Source organism: Anguilla anguilla, chromosome 18 (assembly GCF_013347855.1).
Source record: "Anguilla anguilla isolate fAngAng1 chromosome 18, fAngAng1.pri, whole genome shotgun sequence".
Lineage (NCBI taxonomy): Eukaryota > Metazoa > Chordata > Actinopteri > Anguilliformes > Anguillidae > Anguilla > Anguilla anguilla.
In genome coordinates this window covers 9,040,185-9,061,007 of record NC_049218.1, presented here as the reverse complement: position 1 = coordinate 9,061,007, position 20,823 = coordinate 9,040,185, and the positions used below count along the sequence as shown (strand labels likewise).

Below are 20,823 nucleotides of genomic sequence, written 5' to 3'. Positions count from 1 at the left end.
CCCCCCACCTGCTGTCCCACAAACAATAGCGTAAATTCACCTGGCTCTCACCTGAATTACCTTAGTGACACGCTAAGCCAGCCTCAGGCTCCCAGTATGCACCAGCTCTCCCCCAATCCCGCCCGTCCAGACATCCTTCTGGGGAAGGATGAGGCGTAAGCGCTATTTGATACGGCAAGATTGCTGCAATAATGAATTCGTGGAGTCTTAACAGAGTCGATGTCTGGGCCTTATGCAAACTAAGCACTAAATCCAGCCCATTAAGCACCTCCACAGCAGAAAATTTACTCCAAGGGAAACAGGCCTGGGATTAATACAAATTAAAAAGGGAAACGCAAACACTGGAAAACACACACTGCCTGTTTCGTACCGTTCTCAGGAGCGTGCAATTCAAAAAGCTGAGCCACTTGTTCTGAGGGTCAGATGCGTTGTCAAAAAGGGCTTTCTGCTTTCGGGTGTCCTTTTTCAAACGGACAATAACCTTCAGTGTTTGGAATGTGCCTTTTCCTGCAAAACTCCGGGGAAAAATACAGTGCTGTAATTGAAAACGCACTCTTTGCAGCTGATCGTGATCTCGACAGCCTCAATCTGAATGCCCACTAACAGACCAATGTAATGCCAATTTGCTAAATACTGCCAGATCTACAGCAATCTTAATGGCAGACTACAAGTAGGCTACTAGTTGAAACTGTATGCATGCTAGCCTGCATAGCCAAGTACCATCTGGATAGTGATTTTTTTTAAAATTTAATTCTCATTAAAGCTCATAGTATACAGCAATATTGAATCAAAGAGTGATCATGCTTTTTTTTCTAGGGGACAGGGCTTGATCTCTCACTAATTGTCAGTGTTGGTCATGAAACTCAGTCTTGGTCATAAAGCAGAACCAGCTCCGTTATTGGTGCAACAAACGGACAAGTTCAAAGCCGGCCTGCTAGCGGTTTTGAGTAGCCCAAATAGTGAAAGACTGCCAGGGCAAGGCTTTTACTGGACAGAGAGCGTTTGCACTAAAACCTTTTTAAAGAGACAAAAATTTATATAGAAACTAACTTTATTTTCTTTTCCTATTTTTCTGTTGTGCCAAAAGCCCTTCTACAGACATGTGCTCAATATTAGCGTGAGCTACAAACACTTCGGTAGAGTATTCCGTTTATCACTAAAATAAACTTTCAAATAAACTTTAGTCTCGTTTAAACACCCAATTCCAAGTAATTACCAGTCACTTTCTTTAAGCGCGCGTGCATTTCCCTTTGAGCTGCCAGCGCATGCTAGAACAACGTCTTCATTAGCGCAAAAAAAACCTGCCCAAGAGACCCAGGACTGGAGTGTGCCTTCTGCAAGCACACAAACCCCAAACGACAAGAAACAGAGCAGGAGGAAAGCAAGTGGAAACCGCTGACACCTGTGGATGTGAGTCATAGCCCGGCCGCCTTTCATCCTCCTGGAAAGAGCGCAACAAGCGCGCTGGGAGGGATGTGTCACTGGTACGGAGGGAGGTCACATCCAGAGCAACGTGGAAGCCACCGGCATCACGTCAGCCCCGAAAGGGTCCACTGGGGAAGGGTTAACCTTAGAACAAGCCTTTGAACCCAAGCTTTGGATAATAAAATGCCGTTTCAAAAAAAAAAAAAAAAAAAAAAAAAAAAAAAAAAAAAAAACTACACCCCCAGCCCTAGAGAGTGCTGTGCTGCTGGACTGGAAAGGAGAGCCAAAAAAAAAAAAAAAAAAAAAACGCCACAGCTGCAAGTAATTAAATTGAACTGCTCACCGTGTTTTCCTTACTAATGACTTAAACAAACCGGAGCTGGTGGAAATAACAGTGGTCATCATCTTCAGGTCAGGAGGAGGGGCACCAGAGCTGGTAAAAAAATAACACTGATTATCTCCACGCATGGAGGAGAGGCACCAGCGCAGATGAAATAATGCTGGTCATCTCCAGGTCAGGAGGACAAGCACCAGCGCTGGTGGAAATAATGCTGGTCATCTCCACGCAAGGAGGACGGGCACCAGCGCTGTTGGAAATAATGCTGGTCATCTCCAGGCATGGAGGACAGGCACCAGCGCTGGTAAAACAACACTGGTCATCTCCAGGTCAGGAGGACAAGCATCAGCACTGGTAGAAATAACGCTGGTCATCTCCAGGTCATGGAGAACAGGCATAGAGGCTGCCAAGCCCTGCCTCTCTCCAGGTTATCAGGACTGCATCAGTTTGTACACATAAGCAATTAAGAGTGCACATCTCCCTCTGGGATTCTTTTAATCATTGGACAAGTACATTAAAAAAAACTGACGGCATTTTCCCATTTTATTTAATTTTTTTTAAAAAGGCTCCATAAATGTCAGTGCGCATGGCAACCAGCCGGCCGGGAACGTCCATGAAATTCCTCCGCAGGTTTTTAATGGTTAAAAAAAAAAAAAACGCTAATCCAGTAGCACGGTTCAAAGATCAACTCATTAAAAAAAATCTATGAAAACAGTGCACAGCGTACCCCGTTTTTAAATCCAGAAGTTACGCAGGGGAAAGGGAGCGCTCGACAAGGAGCGTCTCTCCGGAACTTTCAAAGCCGTGTAACCGTTCCTGTTTTTGAGAGGAAGCGGCAGGCAGGCCAAAACATCTTCACTGGAAGCGGTTTGAGAGAACGTAACTTGGCTGATGGAGGGGGGGGGGGGGGGATGCGAGCGGCCATCTCCATCTCCAGCTCTGGATTTGTCGTTTGCTACTAACTGGGCTAGCAGACAGCTCTTGTGAAATTTTTGGATGGCAAAGCGGGATCGGTTGGGCCGGGGTGGGGGGGGGGGCTTTCTTAAAACACCTGCTTTTTCACCCCCTTCGCTTTGAATCTAGTTGAACCGTTAAACTGTGTGTGATCCCTCCCCCTCCTCCCTCCACAGTCTCAGATGTACACTAACCATGTGGTAAAACAGTAAAACTGATCTCCCCCCCCCCCCCCCCCCCCACCTCCCCCCCCCTCCCAGCACATTAATAAGCTCCACATCTGTTCTCCCGAATACGGTTTTGTGGGATTTGACAAAGCCCCAAGTGCAACTGAACCTATTTGGGGGAGGGGGGGGGGGGAACGAGGGAAGGGGCAGTTCCGGGCTTCTCTCCATTTATGAAAACAAGTGCGCTGATGGTAAAACTCAACGTCACGCATCCAAAACAAGCACGGGAGGAAATGGCAGGAGTAAATCATGCTCCAAAGCTGGCACATCGTCAGCTTTGCTTTTGTGCAAAACAGCGTGTGGCTGCAGGTCCTTGCGTTAGATCCGCGAAGTGGCCGCTTTTAACTGGCGCCCGTTGGCATACGCCTCACCCGGTTCAAAACAAACGGCGCGATTGAAGTGTCCCGCTGCGACAACAGAATGATTTCAGGTACCTCCTTTCATGTTTCAGACCAAAATAAATTAAGATTTTACGGACACGGAAAACTAAACCGTGTGCCATATCAAGCAATGCACCAAATGTACCACTAATGACACAAACGGTCTAATATTTAGCTTCTCCTTTTGTGATGTGTGTGTGTGTGTGCATGCATGCACTCATGCGAGTTTGTGTGTAAGTACATGCCTGTGGGTACGTGTGTGTGTATTTCTGTGTGTGTGTGCATGTGTGTGTGTGTGTGTGTGTGCACACGTGTACGCCTGTGTGTCTTCCTGGTGATGAAAAAGCAACGCAAGTTCAACCACACACTGCAGCTACGGCTTTACCTCCTGCTCTGTTCACCTCACTCACCTACCTGAGGAGTGATTTATTTGCCATTCTATAATGACGAGGCTGGCTGGGTATTCACAGACAGCCTCTGGGCATGAGGAGAGACTGTTACAGGCGGGAGCTTAAACTAACCCCCTGCATGTGATCTGTGCTTCTCTCTCTCTACCCGTGCTCCACCTTAATGAGCTGCTGATCACCAGATTGGCTTCACCTACTGGTGGCCCTACAAAAAGCCTGCTGCAGCTGAAGACAAAGAGAAGCTTTTGTGGAGCAATTTTGTGGCTGGATCGTGCACTTTGATGACATTTGTGGCTTTGTTTGATTTCTTTTTGTGTGGTGTTGGATAGGGAATGTTGATTTAGGTTTAGAAAACCTGTGGAAGACTCACCATTTCTTTTCATCAGGAGAAAGGGCACTATTTATAGCAGGATTAGTAGTCTTCTGTAGGCGCTGCTTTGGCCTGACGTGTTTTTTCCAGCACCTACAATTCTTTGTACATTATAGTTTTGGGTTTTTGTTTTTGTGTGACCTTATAATAAACATGTTTGCTTGTACGTTGGGGGAATTTATTTTAACTTTGTTTTGCTTTGGACACAAGGGACTCTGTGCTGCGTTCAAATTCGTGTTGTCATTGTTGTTGTTGTGTTGTGGGAAGATTTGGTACATAACCGTGACTCTTCTGCTGAGAGAATGGAGCATTTTCATCCCAATCTGAGAATGTGTTATTAGCCAAAAATTTCAAGCATGTGAAAGTCATTTTGTTCTGAACACTGGTGAAAGTACTTCTTTAAAGGCGTCAGTAATGCACATTAATTTTATGACGGGCGAGCTAAAGGGGGGCAAGGCTTCGAGACTTTCTGCGGCCCGAGATGGTGGGGGAGTGGAGCGGGGGATGGGGGGGTTGACGTGATTGTAGACCAGGCGGGTTCCACCTACTATCATTTCCCCCCCCCTAAGGTTGGCACCCTAGGTGACCGGATATGCCGCCTATGGCTTGACCCCAGCTCTGACTAAAGGGTTACAGCTTTGACCTCAAGTCTAACTAGAGCAAAAGATGTCCTCTGCCACCACAGCCCATATCTGACCCAAACACAAACCTGTACCTCCATCCAAGCCACCTATCCCATCAGTCGCACTTTTTACCGAGGACAGGAGCTTTGAGAAATGCTTCTGGTGCACCCATCCAGCCCACAATAAACTATTACACTCAACCCAACTGACACACTCTCGCTGAACGAGGCATCAACCAACAACAAGCCACGGGGGAGAAAGACAATCCAAAGATCTCCCGTCCAGTGCACCTTGACCAAATCCAACGGGCGAGCCCCCAAGAAGCGCAAACGTGGCATGAGGTTAGAGGCACAAACTCACTTTGGCTTTTGGCTCCAGCAGGCTGGAGTGGGTGTGGGAAACACGGTCAGCCCTTTAAGGAAAGGCTGCCCGACCCTCTTCCTGGAGATCTGTTCGTTTTCACTTCAACCCCAACTCGGCACACCCGATTCTGCTGATCAGCAGCTCAAGGAGATCTCTAGCTGTTCAACGAGATGCCCTTTGTTGTAGGGGTTGGAGTGAAAACATTGCACCGACTTTAGAATTTTGGGGAAAAAAAACAAAAAAAAAAAACTACCTACTCTTCCCTATAAAACCCCAGAGTGCGGTACCAAAGCAGACTCTCCCCTCTCGTAGCCCACGAGGGCGAGAGCCGGAGGCCTTACCCCTGCAGTAGTTCTGCTCGTCCAGCGTGAATCCCGCGGCGCACCGGATGGAGACGGCCTGGCTGTGTATCACCCGGCGGACGGGCGGGGGGCGCGGCGCCGGCGTCGGCACGGGCGTGGGGGAAGGGGCGTCCTCGTCCCCGTTGCTGATGTAGATCTTGGCGTTTTGGGGGAGGCACAGGTACCCGCCAAAATGGTTTATGCACTTCATGCCCCCTTTGCAGGCGTCCGGCATGATGGCGCACTCGTTAACGTCTAAAAAACAGGAAGAAAAAAACAGAGGGACAGCGGAGGGAACGATTGCTCCCGGTAATGATGTGCTTCGTACAATCTATCACTTCAGCCTTGCACTAAACGCCTGCCAGGTCACGTAATAGAGGCAGAAACTCCAGGGTTTTTAAAAGGCCAGGCTTGATACAGCGTTAGATACTATCTAGTCTGTGGGTAATCAGAGCACTAGGTACAATTTAATTAGGAAAATTGCAAGCATTGTGAGGCTGAATGGCCTGTTCCCATCATTATGTTATGTCATGTTACAGTACGTTACATTTACAGACTTCCCTTTCCCCACGTTCCACTCCACATTTAAAAAGGATTCACTCTAAAAGTGCTTTTTATTCAGAAACATATCTGAACATCATCATTATGAACAAGCAGCAATCAAGCAGAAGGTCCCAATATCCCATATCTCTTGTACCCACAGTGTAAGAACAAAATACACACATGGGTTGAACTGTATTCTGCTCATTAAACACAAAAAATCTAAATTAAAAATCTGTTTTAAAACTTCTTTGTTTTTTACCTTTGCATATTTGTAAGACAGGATCAAATGTGTAGCCATCTGTGCACTGTGGAATACAAAAAGTGTACAACAGTAAATTACATTAAGGCTTAAATTGGTATGCCTGCCTAGACTCACTCATCACCAGCACCCTACACTCATAATCCAAAAGATTCCAAGCTCAATTTTGATTACACCAAATTGGACCATTCTTATGTAAACAGAAAAAAATGTAGCAAACGGTGCATCGGAGTTCATTTATGTCTAATGCCCCCAGTCTTAACCAATATGAATATGTGAACAATCACACCAAGTCTGTTGACACTGAGATCAATGGCCTTACTCTGTGGAGTTAGCATTCTTTGTCCAGCAGGCAATCCATTAGCATTGTTTTTGCCGACCAAGGGCATAGGTTTGCATATGGACGGTAGGGACATGTCCCTACCAATATTTTGGAGGACAGAAATGTCCCTCCCAATATTTGAGCGACTCGTTCGCATTATCTTTGGAGTCAAATCATATTAGATAACTCCGATCTGCCAAAGGCTGTCTCCTAAACGACCAATTTACGCATACTAGCATTTCATTGGCTGAAAGGGAGGGGGCTATCTGAAGGCTCCCGTCATGTGCAAATATCATACCTACCCAGGTATGATATTTGCACGTGTCCCTACCAATGTTGAGGCCAAACCTACGCCCTTGTTGCCGACAACAACCAAAAACATACATTATCATATCTGAGGATTGCCACAGGGATGGGCTGGGATAGGCATCAAGATAGCCAATGAATCAGCTGTCCCTGACCGATTTGGGAAGTCGGTCCCGCTACTGTGGGGCCAGTACAGGCAACCATCACGACCAGGAGAGCCAGCCGCCTCAAGGATGTGAAACGGAAGAGACCTGGCCGGGATGCAGGGGGTTTGGAGTTTGGCTGGAGGTGTCGTAGAGCTGTTGCGTTCACTGCCCTGTAGGCTAGCGCAAAGGCATCAAACCTGATGTGAGCTGTAACAAGCAGCCAGTGAACTGAAACGAGGAGGGACATGACATTCCCAGTCTAGGGAAGCTTCAGTTCTTTCAATTAGTCACTGATCTCTGTATAGAATACAAACTGCGACATCAATAATGGTACAACATAACACTGGCAACATTTATCTAAATATTACTGTTCACCAGAACCCTATACACTTAATCCAACAGACTCCACGTTCTTCTTGATTACACCTAAAACCCATCCATTATATGTACTCGCTTATTCCTGGTCAGGGTAGCAGGGGGTGTTGGAGCCTATCCCAGTATGCATTGGGGCAAGAGGCAGGAATACATCCTGTACAGGTCGCCAATCTATTGCAGGCCACACACACCATTTACTCACAGACTCAAAATAATGGGCAATTTAGAGTCTCCAATTAACCTAACCAGCATGTCTTTGGACTGTGGTAGGAAACCGGAGTCCCTGGAGGAAACCCACATGGACACAAGAAGAACATGCAAACTCCACACGGAAAGGCTGAGGTCGAGATTTGAACCCAGGACCTTCTTGCTGTGAGGTGAAGAGTTACCCACTGCACCACCGTGCCACCCCAATATGGAAAATATCCCACCAAAAAAATATCTTAATATATCATAGAGTTTTCACTTTATAATTTCTGTTTACTGTATTCCACTGTCTGGAACTGAACCTGTTAGCTTTGCAAACCTAACATAAGCATTTCTAAATACTTATGTTATTTGCAATCTCATTTAGTTAATGTTGGCTATTTGTTCTTTAGTATGTACCCTGTATAGTCCCATGTAGTATTGAACAATGCCACTCACCGTGTAGGAGATAGGTTCTTCTGCCTCTTGAGAACCAACACAATTGATGGCCACATATAAACACAAACAGATCCTGTACATAGCGAAGAGTCTAAAACAGAGGAGGGGTGAGAACTTCATTAACTCTTTTGTGCAGTCTTTCGAGGCAGCCTGCATACTATAAAACACTTTATTAGGCTACATCAGTAGCTGAATTGTTGAGCAAGCGCGAACATATCCCCGCGTTTACACACTATTTTCATTGGCAAGAGGCCAGCTAAAACTTAAATACTTTGGAGTGCTGAGAATTTCACGTCACTTATCCGCATAGGTCACGAGCGCCGGTGTAATTTTTTACAAAATTACTTAAAAACATATCAGTGCACTGGTACATCCCACCACACGGCTCTGTAAAGAACATTCCAGCATTTTTCATCATACTGTTTGATGAGTCTATACGCTTACAGTTCATTTTAAAACAGCAACAAAAACAGGGGGACAAAAATGAGCCCATAATGACCAAATGCAGAATGCTGTCTATATTCTCATTCTCTCTCTCCCTCACACACACACACAGATAGATCTGCAGGTGTATTTTCATAACATTTGCACACATTTTCATTTTAAAACACACACATCCTTTCAAAAAAAATGATTAAAACATTTAACATAAGATTACAGAACACATGTGCATTCCTTACAATATGGAAACTTAATTCTTCAAGTAACTTGAGTGTAATACAGCGCTATTTTATAAACACAAAATAGTGCCGCTCACCTGAAGCAACCTTGAATAAACGCGTCCTTATGCCAATGCACTGTACATGCATGCGCACATTAACGATACCTGTAAAATATGCTCCCTCTCTTAACAAACGGCTTCGGCACTTAAGATCAATCCCTTTGATTGTTCCGCACTTGCAGCGTCGGACCTGGCGTTCTCTACCCGCTTGACGGAGGAGTAACCTCTGGCTTAATCGGACGGTTTATTATTAACAACAATCGCTGTGAACATGCGGTGCGCGTGGAATGTAGGGGCGGTGCTCCGTTCCGTGCAGGTTGCACACCACCACTGTATCACGGACTTCTCCTTCATCCGATTCCAACTTTAAGATTGTAGTGCTATCTAGGTAGGATGTGGCTCCCTCTACAGGCTGCAATACAACCTTGGCGATAAGTAATGAGTAATTTTATCTATGTAATGTTCGGCCTTTTATATGGACCTTGAGTCCGAAATAAAGTTTTGATTGATTGATTGATGAATAAAATGTTCCAAACGTCCAGTGTTAGCCTACATCTTACCCGTGCGCATTAAAAATGTTCGTTCTACACTGTCATTGTATTCTATAATAAAAATAAATAAATACAACAACTCGAAAATAATAACATGAAGAGAAAATTTGTTTTCTGTTTTAAATAAAATCGTGTTTTACGGCTGATTATATTCCATCAATACCCACATTTTGTCAGGCGTTTCTTGCAGCTTTCGAGCTCAGCCTTTGCCTCGAGAGACGTTGCTAAACTTACTAAACTTGAAAAAGCAAGCACACACCCTATAGCAATATATTGCCGTGACCTTTTCTAAATGTGGCGATTTGAGAAAAAACATATCACAAAGAAAATAGTGGTCTATTCGTCATGACTATACTTCGTAAATTGGAGGTGCAGCGGTCATAAAATATAGGCTACATTATTTTGCATCCTGTAGATCAATATAGGCATTCAAACTTAATTCTCATTTCAGTGGGAATAGCAGGCCAGTTTTGTTTTTACGCAACTGTTTCGTATGTGCAACGAATGTCGGTCTATTACGCCTCGCAATTAGATAGTCTATCATCAAGACACCGAATATGTTCTAGGAAACACGTTACTAACCAAAATGTGCAAGCACATGAAAGAAGAGTTTTGTTCTGTTCTGTGTTTCTTTAAAATTGCCAATAATCTGTTGGAACGTCGCCGGTGTCTCGGCGGTTAGATATTTCACAAAAACTTTCATTTCAAATATTTAAAATAACCTGGGTCTGATAAGGATCAAACTCCAAGGGAATTACAATAATTAGTTCTCATTCTTCATATGTTTGTTGAAGGTTAGGAAAAACTACTCCGTTGTCTGATAATGCCGAGGAAAACTATCACTTGAAATACGTCGAAAAGCCTATTGCAGAACATCAAGAGCTAAGCAATAGATGGCGCCAAACGCTAGAGTACTGAATATAATGAGGGAATCAAATCAATGTCCGCGTTTTGTCTGTGCAAGGTCGCACGAAAGAATATTGAAACACTGTCGTGTTACTAAAAATTCAAATCGCCAATTATTTCAGTCTACAAATACTAAAACATCATTTTAAAATATTTTCCGATTAATCAGGGGAGTTCAGAATATAGCCTACGAGTCCCGTTAAACGTCCCTGGAACACTATGCGTGAAAGGGCTCATTTCAGGGTGCCACAGAGACAGTGCAGTAATTCACCATTCTCCCAATTGCAGGGTTTATATACAAATGAGAACTCCACAGCAAATACTAGTCAGACATATTAAAATGTTCGCTTGGTGACTGTGGAGCCCTCTGAGTAGAGCACGTTGTTCTGCAGTCTGCAGTTTGTTGTTTGCTATGGTAACTATGAAAAATACCTCTGCTCGTGCAAGTCAGGCGTGATGGATGACAGCCCTCCGTAAACTACTGAATTTGCGTTTCTCCTAGGGTAGTGTGAATGCCACTTTATATAGCGGTAGCAAGAAAAAACAAAAAACAAACTGCGCCTATTTCTTTTTTTTTCGGGGGGGGGGGGGGGGGGGGGAGTCACTGTGGGCAAAGTCAGCCTATTAAAACCGTCCGGTTAGAAGGCTCCGCGCTGATTGTAACACACACAGAAAAGTCTGAGCATGTCAGAGACTGTCTGGAGAACACAGAGAAAGCACTTGTACACCAAGCCAATTCACAGACACGTAGTATACTTTTTACAGTGCTCGGCAATGATGTATGTTGTTTTATTCTAAACATCTGTGGTTACACAGAAGTTACACGAAAACTGATTTATATTAATTACCGATTTATGCATGCCATGTATGAGGCAATTCCGTTATAAAGAAATGGTTCGTTTTAAACGTATTTAAATAACAAATTAGCTAATTTTTTTTTGGTAAGTTTATTTTGGCCAAATGTTTTTCTTAAAGCTGAACTCGGACAGGAACTATGGTACAAGCGTCCAGCGGCTGTTTGAATATGGGATTCAAGAGGTGGGGAGGCAAGAATTTATACTTGGCATTCCTGACTATGCAATGTCCCTGTAATTTAATAAGGTTTCCTTTGCCCCCAGCTATACTGTGAAAAGCATGGAAGAATCTAGCAAGAGACCAACTACTTTTTTCTTTTGAAAGTAAAAAAAAAAAAATTGTTCAGATGTCAAGAATAAAACTTCAACATGTTGTAACAAAGAAGAAGACATCATTTAGCACGACATCTGAGAATTTACTGTCTTGTGCATTTCAATGCCAGGACACAAATCCAATTAATTTTTTTCATCTGTTTTCAGGTTGATCATAACCCTCAGTAATACCACTTTTGTATCCCCGGGCATTATATTCTGAAAATATTGTCCCTTCAGCCTATTAACATAAAACTTAATATTTGCTGACACAATCAATAAAAATTATTTTGACATTTAAAAATGGAAAAATGATATTCTTACAACCACGCACAAGCAAAAAATGGCATATGTTATAAAGGAATTTCTCATGACAATTTCCGTCGTTTCTTTCGATGCTGAAGGCAATGCAACCGGTACTGATGGCGCCTGAATGTCATCCAATCAGTTCCTGATGCAGTATCATCAACACCAGAAAGCCTCAATATCATCCAATCAGTTCCTGATGCAGAATCATAACATCAGAAAGCCTCAACATCATCAAATCAGTTCCTGATGCAGTATCATCAACACCAGAAAGCCTCAGTATCATCCAATCAGTTCCTGATGCAGAATCATCAACATCAGAAAGCCTCAATATCATCCAATCAGTTCCTGATGCAATGTCATCAACATCAGAAAGCCTCAATATCATCCAATCAGTTCCTGATGCAATGTCATCAACATCAGACAGCTCTTTGCTCAGAGTCCAAGTGCTCTCTAAGTCACCAGAGTACCAAACAATACTTTATATGAGAGAGACCAGGCAAGAAAATAAAAAACAACTACCACAACAACACAACGAATGTCCAGAGAAATGGAATGAAAGAATACAACAGAAGGCAAGGCTGATAGGACTATTGCAACAAACAGAGCTTTAAAAGGCCCTGTCTGGTCATGTTTTTCCCTCTTACATTTAAGTTAAGAAATTTAAGATTATGTTCTGCAATTACTGTTTCCAAATGTACAAAATGAAAAATTGCAAGATTTCCTTTTGATGTAAAGCATTTCACTTGTGAGCACAAAAGCTGGCACTGTCTATTCTGTATAGATAGCCACTTCACTACCCTGATTGGCAGGCCAAATGCACTGTTGATTGGTTAAAATGTAAATCACAATTACAGCACCAAATTCTCCTCTAGTGGGCTGTACAAGAACTAGCTTTCAGGATTAAAAAAAAAAAAAAAAGGTAAAACCTGAAATGAATTGAGGTCACATCACATAATTTATTTTCTTTGGTTCGTTAAATATAACTCTTAAAATTATTCATGGCACAGGGTTGTACAACTCAGGCAGTCCATCCAAATAAAATATTTTACTATAATACGGATATTTGTACTAATTATACACGATCATTAGACTAACTACGCACATATTTTTACAGTTAATAAACATCTTAATGACCACGAAACCAGGTTCTCCAGAGGAAAAATCCCACATTTAGCACAACCCCAATGGCAACTGTGAGAGGGGCAAAAACACTCACAGTTGCCTGCTGAGATTTGGCCAGATGGCGGCTGTGGGCGCGCACAGAGAACTCCAGGGCAGAGCGCGCGTCGCCATGACGCCGCGAGCGACCGTCGCGTCGCGTCGCGTTGCCGTAGCGCCCACGGGCAACATCGCGGCGTCGGCCGTAGCACGCTGCATCCGAATACCGCTGCCTGTTGCCGCACCTATAGGGCAATTCACACACTCGCACACTGAAGAATAACCACAAATAAGGACAAAAATTTTTAAAATAAAATTTAAAAAAATTTAAAAAACAGAAATAGCCTTTCAGGGGCATTCTGTCTGATGTCTCCTTTTGATAAATGTAACCATCGCTATAAATGTCCTGTTCCAATCGCTGAGAAGGACGGAGGCTAGCATGCAGGAGTCTCTGAACTACAGGAGTTTCTGGTGCTACAATACAGAGAAGAAAATCCACTGCGACAGCATTTTTTGCTTAATCACGCCCCTTTCCAAATAATCATGAGTAGCATCAAATTGGAAATTTTTCCCTGAGTGAGAGATACCCCGTAGGGCAAAGGCCCCGGCTAAATCTGGCACATCTTATGTGCATTCAAATGTTCAATAAAGTGAACCCACAGTCGAAGAATCAATTCAGCAGAGCATGGTATTACTTATCAACGCAAAAGAAGGCAAAGCACATTCCTTGGTTTAACTTCCAAATTTGTTACAGCCCTGAACAGTTATTTCATATTGACCAGGTGACTTGAAACGACTTATGTATACGTTTTTTTTTTGTCACCTTGGCCATTAATTACAATGTGGATAGAGGGACACCAAAGCAACTTCGTGTCGAATAACTGGCTAATAATGTCCCACTGCAACTCTCCAGACCGACGTCCAGTCCCCAGCCCACTTGCACACGGCTGTTCCCATAGCAACTCCACGCAGTTCCCAGGCAGCGGTTTCAACGGGCAGCAGCTTCGCTTGAAGGCACAGCGCGGACAGACCGCAGAATCTCTGCTGGTTAATGTGAGATAAAGCTCCACATCACAGTTGCCTGCAGAGATTACCCAGTCCGTCCCTGGCCTCCCCCAGTAAAAAGCAAAAGCCCCAATCTAGAGGAGTGGAAATCCAGGCTGAGAGACACTTTGACATAGACGAACTAGGTTAGCCACAATAAAGCTCAGACGTAACCTGGCTACATCCTAGGCGGTTAGAAAACTTTCACTTTTTAACCAAATGTAACCATGAGTTTTCACACCTGAACACCGAGATGGCGTTTCACCAACTTTTTACCACAAAAATATTCACTGGGGCCACGTGTCACACAGCTAGTCTTGCTCCTTAACCACATATTGACACTTTACAACGTACACCAAGACACCAGTGCACACTGCCAACACGAGCAGCATCCAGTTTCCCTGAATTTTGTTGTTGGCTTGAGGAAAAGGGCAGTAGATTAACTGTCACAGTAGGGGGTTTATGAAAAACACTCACAATCCATGTCACAACCTGTGGATGTCTGCTAACACGCCACTGATAATCAGAATCCTCTGCCTGCTGGTTTACATGTATCCTATTTAATTATTTAATGTTTTTTCTCTTTGTGATTGTTTTTTTAACTTCTTCTACCTGTTAGCGTTGTGGGTGTAGCATTATGGTCACACACAGTCCTGGGGGAAGCCCTGTGTATGCTGGTCTTTCTTATAGCCAATCTCTCCATCAGATAATGTCACTGAAAAACAGGTGTTTTAAGTTATTTCTCAAGCGTGTTCTCTTTGATTAACTTATCTTAATTGCACGAAGGTCTGGCTCGCTGATTTGACCTCGGTGTCCGGGTCACGGTGAACAAAAGCATTTGTTGACCTGATTGAAGAGAAGTCCTGGGATAGGAGTTACTCCACACGGTGATCCACCCGTGATTGGCTGACCTGGTGGGGGACTGACGGGTCCATCTCTGGCACAGCTGGGAGAGGCTGTGGCGCCATCTGCTGTACAAGCGGTGTAAGGATCTGGTGCTGTGTAACAGGGATTTCCCGGTAGCAGCTGGGCCAAGTTTTGAAACCCCCCCCCCCCCCCCCCCCCCCCCCCCCCCCCCCCATTCTCAAGGGAGTCGATATCCTACAGGCAAGGTCCGATGGTTGCCATGGAAATGGTGCACAAGCACGTGCCTTGTTGTCAGGGCCTTTTCTCCTGGGTCAGTTAGAGCCCCTGGGGGGCCGGAGGGGGGCGAGAAGGGGCTGCACCTTCACACTGAGGTCCTGGCCTTTTCACCCCCTCCGAATCCTGAAACAAATTGAGAGGAAGACAGTAAAAGGAAAGTTTGGGGGGCAGGGGGGTGATGAAGGGAAAACAATTTTCAAATTGGTTTTATTTTTTTATTTTTTATTTTAATCCCTCGGTCGTACATTAGACCTCCCCCCCCCCCCCCCCCCCCCCCCCCCCCCCCCCCCCCCCCCCCCCCCCCCCCCATACCCTCTGTCTTCTCTCTCTGTCACCAGCTCGGTCTTCCTCTATCACCCTCTCTCTCTCTCTTTCTCTCACACACCCTCTATCGGTCCTCTCTCACTGTCACTATCTCCGTCTCTCTCTCATACCCTCTTTCTTTTCTCTCTCGTTCTCCCTCTTCTCCTTCCCTCCCTCCATATCTCTCACACACTCTCTCTCTCTCTCTCGTGGGCTTTGTGCTGCACACAGGGAGCATAGATCTTCGAAACTCTGCTCTGCTCCATGAGTCTCAAACCTGTGTGTTCACTGGCATTTGTAAATTATTAAAGATGACATTTGAATTTTTGATGTTCCATTTTAACTCTTTTCATCGATAGGCCAAACTAACCCAAGACTGGACTGAAAGTCTACAGGAAAACATACAAGTATTTTGAGTGTGTATCTTAGGACCCAACAACAGATACATAGCCAGGACAGCAATAAAGTACATCTAATTTCTTTCAGGTTCATAAGTTCAGATAAGAATTTACAGCCTGAGTGGAACATTTTATAAGCATTATTAAATTTAACATTTTTTTCCTGAATTAACGTGATAGGAAAGTAAGAAACAAGCATTGCTTAGAAGCTTTAACGCACCGTGTTGATTCCGTCGGAAACATTTCGACATTTTATCAATTCTATTTGGGGTCAAACCCAATACTTAGCCTGTCTATGTATGTAATAACGCGATTGCCTCCAATTTGAAAAGGTACGGGATTGCAATGTTGCAAGCTCTTGGCTCCCTCTCCTGGTTCAGTCAAGTTTTGGAGCAAAAACAGAAGAGCCCTCTTTCACAATCTGGCTAAATAACACAGAACGCAATAAAAAATACCATCAACCGACACTTTTGAACAAGCTTACTTTTGCTCAGATATTTCCAAAGCAAATGCATTATGTTTGTCCCTGTTTTTTATTATTTATCTGTGGGGATTCTGAAACTAACAAATCATCTATTTTGTTATTAAAACAAAAAAGATTTCCAACCAAATGTTTCGCTGACGAATTCTTTGTTCCCGTATCATATCGCAAACAATTGATGCGCTCTTGGATTAAGAAAACAGTACGGGAAATTAAATTGACTGCTTCTCCGTTATAGTTAATTCTGCCACGACACTGGAAGATTTATTTTTATGTAGGCCTACCCTCTATAGGTATCGTCACGTATCATTCATTATACGGGATTCGTTGCGCTGAATATCAAGTTAATCCAATGTACCATCCATTTGCTTTTAAAATGGAAAGTGAATAGAAATATTGCTACACTGCACCTGTTAATATTACGCAATTCTGCTCACACAGCATGCAAACAATTTATGTGCACTAGGAATTTAACAAGCATTTTAAAATAGCCAACACCGATATCGAAGTTTCCAATACAACTGTATTATATTGAGGGCGAACATGCAATAATTCTTCACTGTACGTAAATCAAATTGACATGACTATATTGAAACAATATATTTTTGTGCTGGCATAAGTGTTGGCCCGCTTGACCGCAAATTTTCAAAATCAACAAATCAGCCAACGTACAGCACAACTTGCGGGACAAAACATAAAACGAGGGGGGAAATGCTAAAATATTCCATTTATTCCAGAGGCTAATTTTTTAACATCTAATTATTTCAGTTTATATTTTACACTGTAGCCTATGGCACATATTCAGAAGTATGGAATAGCCTACCTCCAATACTTCAACTTTGTTTACTAAAGTATAATTCGCAAAGTGTTTTGATTCCACGTGGGATCCAGTGAGTTCAGGCCATAGCAAAGCAATTCTGAAATGCTGGTTCAGGTCTGACAAAGAACATTTTTAAGTTCAGCACATGGAACTGTCCGACAGTCCGCAGCTTGAGTCATTTTGACAGCCCTAACCTCCCAACCTGTGGGTCCCGCTGAGCGCAGTACGGCTCAAAAAGCTAATGCCATCTGTCTGAACGCCAGTTTCTACTCAGGATTTGATCTGAAAAGCCTACATCCGTAAACTAAAAAACACACTTAATTAAAATTAACTAAAGCATGCAAGTCATTTCAGTCCCATGTTTCACAAGCGAGAAGCAAGAACACGCCTCTTCATTCCCTTGTACATGAACGTTGCTAATAAACAGTTTTATAGTCTACTCTTAAATCATGCCATGAACAGACTTATACACCAAATGCTTAAGCCGTATCATTTACCTAAGTGCACATTGGAAAGCTGTAATTGGTCTCCTTCAAATTCTACAACAGCCCTGCTTCAGTAAATAGCCTACAAGCCTACACAACACAACTCTTATTCGCTTTGGCCTACAATAGGCCTTCTGTTAACTGTTGCTTGCGTGCACAAATATATAACACTAAAATACAATGAAAACAACACTACCTGGTTGCTAGGGTCAACACACACAGAAAGTCATCTTTCCGAGTAGCCTGATTCTAGGCGAGAAGCAGGGCGGCATCGGAGCAGCCACCCCGCGGCCGCATTCCCGCTGATTTTACTTGTTTTATACCGCTGTCGCGAGGAGCTGAGACGGTCACCGTCAGGCTGCCTAATCACTTCAGGCAGGCGACGAATGTGGCAGTTTAGTTGGTGCCGCTTGCAGATGTCGCTAGACTCAGCAGCGCACCCAACTGCGTTCATTGTTAAACGTCTTACCAAACAACTTAAATTAACATATCTGGCCCCTGTACCCTGCCTCATGTTGGTTAATTGCTGAGTATTTACCATAACCATTTCTAAGTTCAGCTGCTGTGTTCAATGAAAAAATTTTGTAAAAAAAAAAAAAATGTTAATCCAACCACTGTGATTTAAATGAACGACCAAAAAACAAGACAATCAGTTAATGTCTAGTTCATGGCCACAATGAGAAGAGAGATGAGAGGTTAGGCGAACAATTGCACTGCGGCGTTTCAAATGTGCTACAGTTTGTACGCACTGTTGCACCCCGCACCCCTGCCCTAACAGCGACCCCCTTCTCCCTTCTCCCCAGCCCCACCCCCCCACACGCAACTGTACAGTTGTATTCTTTTTCCTTTCCCTCCCACGAAAATAAGATGTAACTTGTCAGCTGGAAGCCATTTTCAAAGAGTTCCCCATACAATAGCCCTGTCATCCGAATTATGAAGAAGTTTGGGCCAGGGAGGCGTCCCAGAGAGGGTTATTGTACTGTTTGATAGAGGCCCTGATGGGTGAGGAATTAGACAGTTTGAGCGTAGGAAAAGGGGCGAGGGGGTGGGTAGGACCTGCAGGAGATCCTCCAAACGCCCCAGAGGGCCCGTCCACCGGGACCCTGGGGGGCGCAGATTGCCTGCGAACAATTGAAATCTTCGTGAGCAGGACTGACGTTATTATTCGTTTCAGCAACGCAGCTTTGAATAGCCCAAACTGGAAAATGAGTGTTTGGGGGGGTGGGGGGTTGTGGAATGAAGACTGGAACCTGGAACCAAACAAACAGCCACCTCTTCTTTCCCCTTGTTGCAAGCAGGCAAATAAAATGTAGGCCTACCCTATATAAAAAATAAAAGATATAAACCACTTCAATGTACAAGCTTCGGCCGTAAAAACTGACTGAGGGCGGAGAAGGTCGGTGCGGAACACGACCAAACCTGCGGGCTTCCCGTCACGTTCGCGCACGCACGTAGTTTATCACCAATGTTCAGCCTATTAAACGCAATGACGATTCCTCCATATTTTACAGCCAATTCTATAGTTCACTTCATCAGAATATTAGATTTATTGATCCTTGACTTTACCTCCAGGAACAAGGAGATACGAAATACTTTCTTTTTGTTTATTACATCACATTTTTAGGAATTGAACAGATAGCTATGTAGCACAGAACGGGCCATGGGTAGGCTAATCATTCTTGAAGGCATGGACGTTGACAGATGTGGGTAAAACAGAAAGGTAGATAGCGCATATTCTAAAACCGAGATAATAGGTAATTCTGCACATCCAATACCATAATTTTAAAATAGTCTTTTGTCTTATCAAATATTAAAGCTGAATACATGTAGGTTTAACAACGGTGTGATATCAGTAGCCAATGCCTTAGTATTTGTGTGGAGTCATCCCACTAGAACACTATCATTTTAAATAAAATATTGCTGCTATTTTAAGATGCAAATATATACAATGTTTCAGTTAAACTGGAACTGTTTTATTCGGGGAGATTAAAATTGTTTGCAATGAATCTTATGGGGACTATTCGTTACAAGCATTCGAGCATGTTTTTCACTAGCGTTTTGATTTTCAATGATATCGGGCAGTAGGCTAGGAGGCAGTTTAAGGAAAAACTAGTAATCAGTCTGCAGCGTCGCTGTCCGTTATTTAAACGGAAAATGAAACGGCCGCTGGAACAGCAGACTCCAATCTCCGCCTGCTAATATTTATATCCACTCCCTTTTATTGGATACATAATTTCTCGAGACTTCCGTGTCCACTGGCAGACAGAGCCGATTGGGGCGGAGTGGGTGCATCATTACGAGCCGAAAGGCTGGCATACATCACAGAAACAATTTGGACCCATTTAAAACTGTATTTATGCGACATGCAAATATGGAGGAAGCAATTTGAATCCTGTTGGAACGCTGACCTTTGTGATGGGTCTGCTGTATGTGCTGTCCTGACGATCGATACAAATCACCTCATTGCAGCAGTTTTATTGCCATAATTGAGTTATGCTATGACTATTAAAGTGGTTCTCGCTTCCGCTCAATACCCCCGCCCAAAAAATAAAATAAAAATAAATACAATTTTAAAATCCTCTTGCATTTTACTTAAATCCAAACCTACGTTGTAAACAGTTATTTTTGGTTCCCTGAATGTTCCTGAAATTCTATTATAAGCATTCCCAGTAGTAGGACCTACATACGTTTTTCCGACTTCTCGGATGCTCGTTGAGTCGCATAGAATGAAGTCTTACACCGCTATTGAATTGTATTATTTTATGTCAGCTATTGAATTGTATTATTTTATGTCTGAAAACAATTTCAATACTGCATGGTCATTCATGTCAATTTCATCTGAAACTTTGCCTTATAATGTTCAATAAATCTTATATTTATTAAAGATCTGAATATTTCGATGCATTTGTAATATTTGTAAAATGTCATTGACATATATCCTGATGATCTTTTTAATGACTAAAATTATCATCATCTTTTGGATTAATACTTTTTGGAACAATAAAAAAATTCAATTATAAGGATGTCTATTAAAAGAATACCCCCTATATTATTGAAGCGTTCCTTGTTAGCTATATATGAAAATGGAAAAATTGTAATATCTCGCTCCCTTAAAAATTTGATACTCACCCAGTTTAAGAAAATAAATATGCATCTTACATTTCACAATAATTTATCAACTAGTTAAACAAATTTTAAGACAATGATTACCACTGAAATTCAGAAACTCAAGAGGAATTCACCTGTCTTTTCACTCTTCGATATTGTACACTCCCTGATGAGTACTTAAGCTATTTACAATGACCCCATTTTAAA

General features: G+C 43.2%; 1 protein-coding gene across 2 annotated transcripts in view; it reads right to left on the bottom strand.

Annotated features, from left to right (window-relative positions):
• efemp1 (EGF containing fibulin extracellular matrix protein 1) overlaps positions 1 to 10,769 on the bottom strand; it is a 30,830-nt gene extending 20,061 nt beyond the window's left edge. The window contains exons 1-4 of one of the 2 annotated variants that reach the window (XM_035399924.1): positions 8,781 to 10,769; positions 8,024 to 8,114; positions 6,230 to 6,275; positions 5,428 to 5,682 (exon numbers count right to left, since the gene is read on the bottom strand). In XM_035399924.1, the coding sequence (XP_035255815.1) occupies positions 5,428 to 5,682; positions 6,230 to 6,275; positions 8,024 to 8,104 (382 nt within the window). In that variant the 5' untranslated portion in view covers positions 8,105 to 8,114; positions 8,781 to 10,769. The remainder of the gene's footprint in view (positions 1 to 5,427; positions 5,683 to 6,229; positions 6,276 to 8,023; positions 8,115 to 8,780) is intronic. The other variant, XM_035399925.1, reaches the window with a different exon arrangement.
• Positions 10,770 to 20,823: the final 10,054 nt, after the last annotated feature.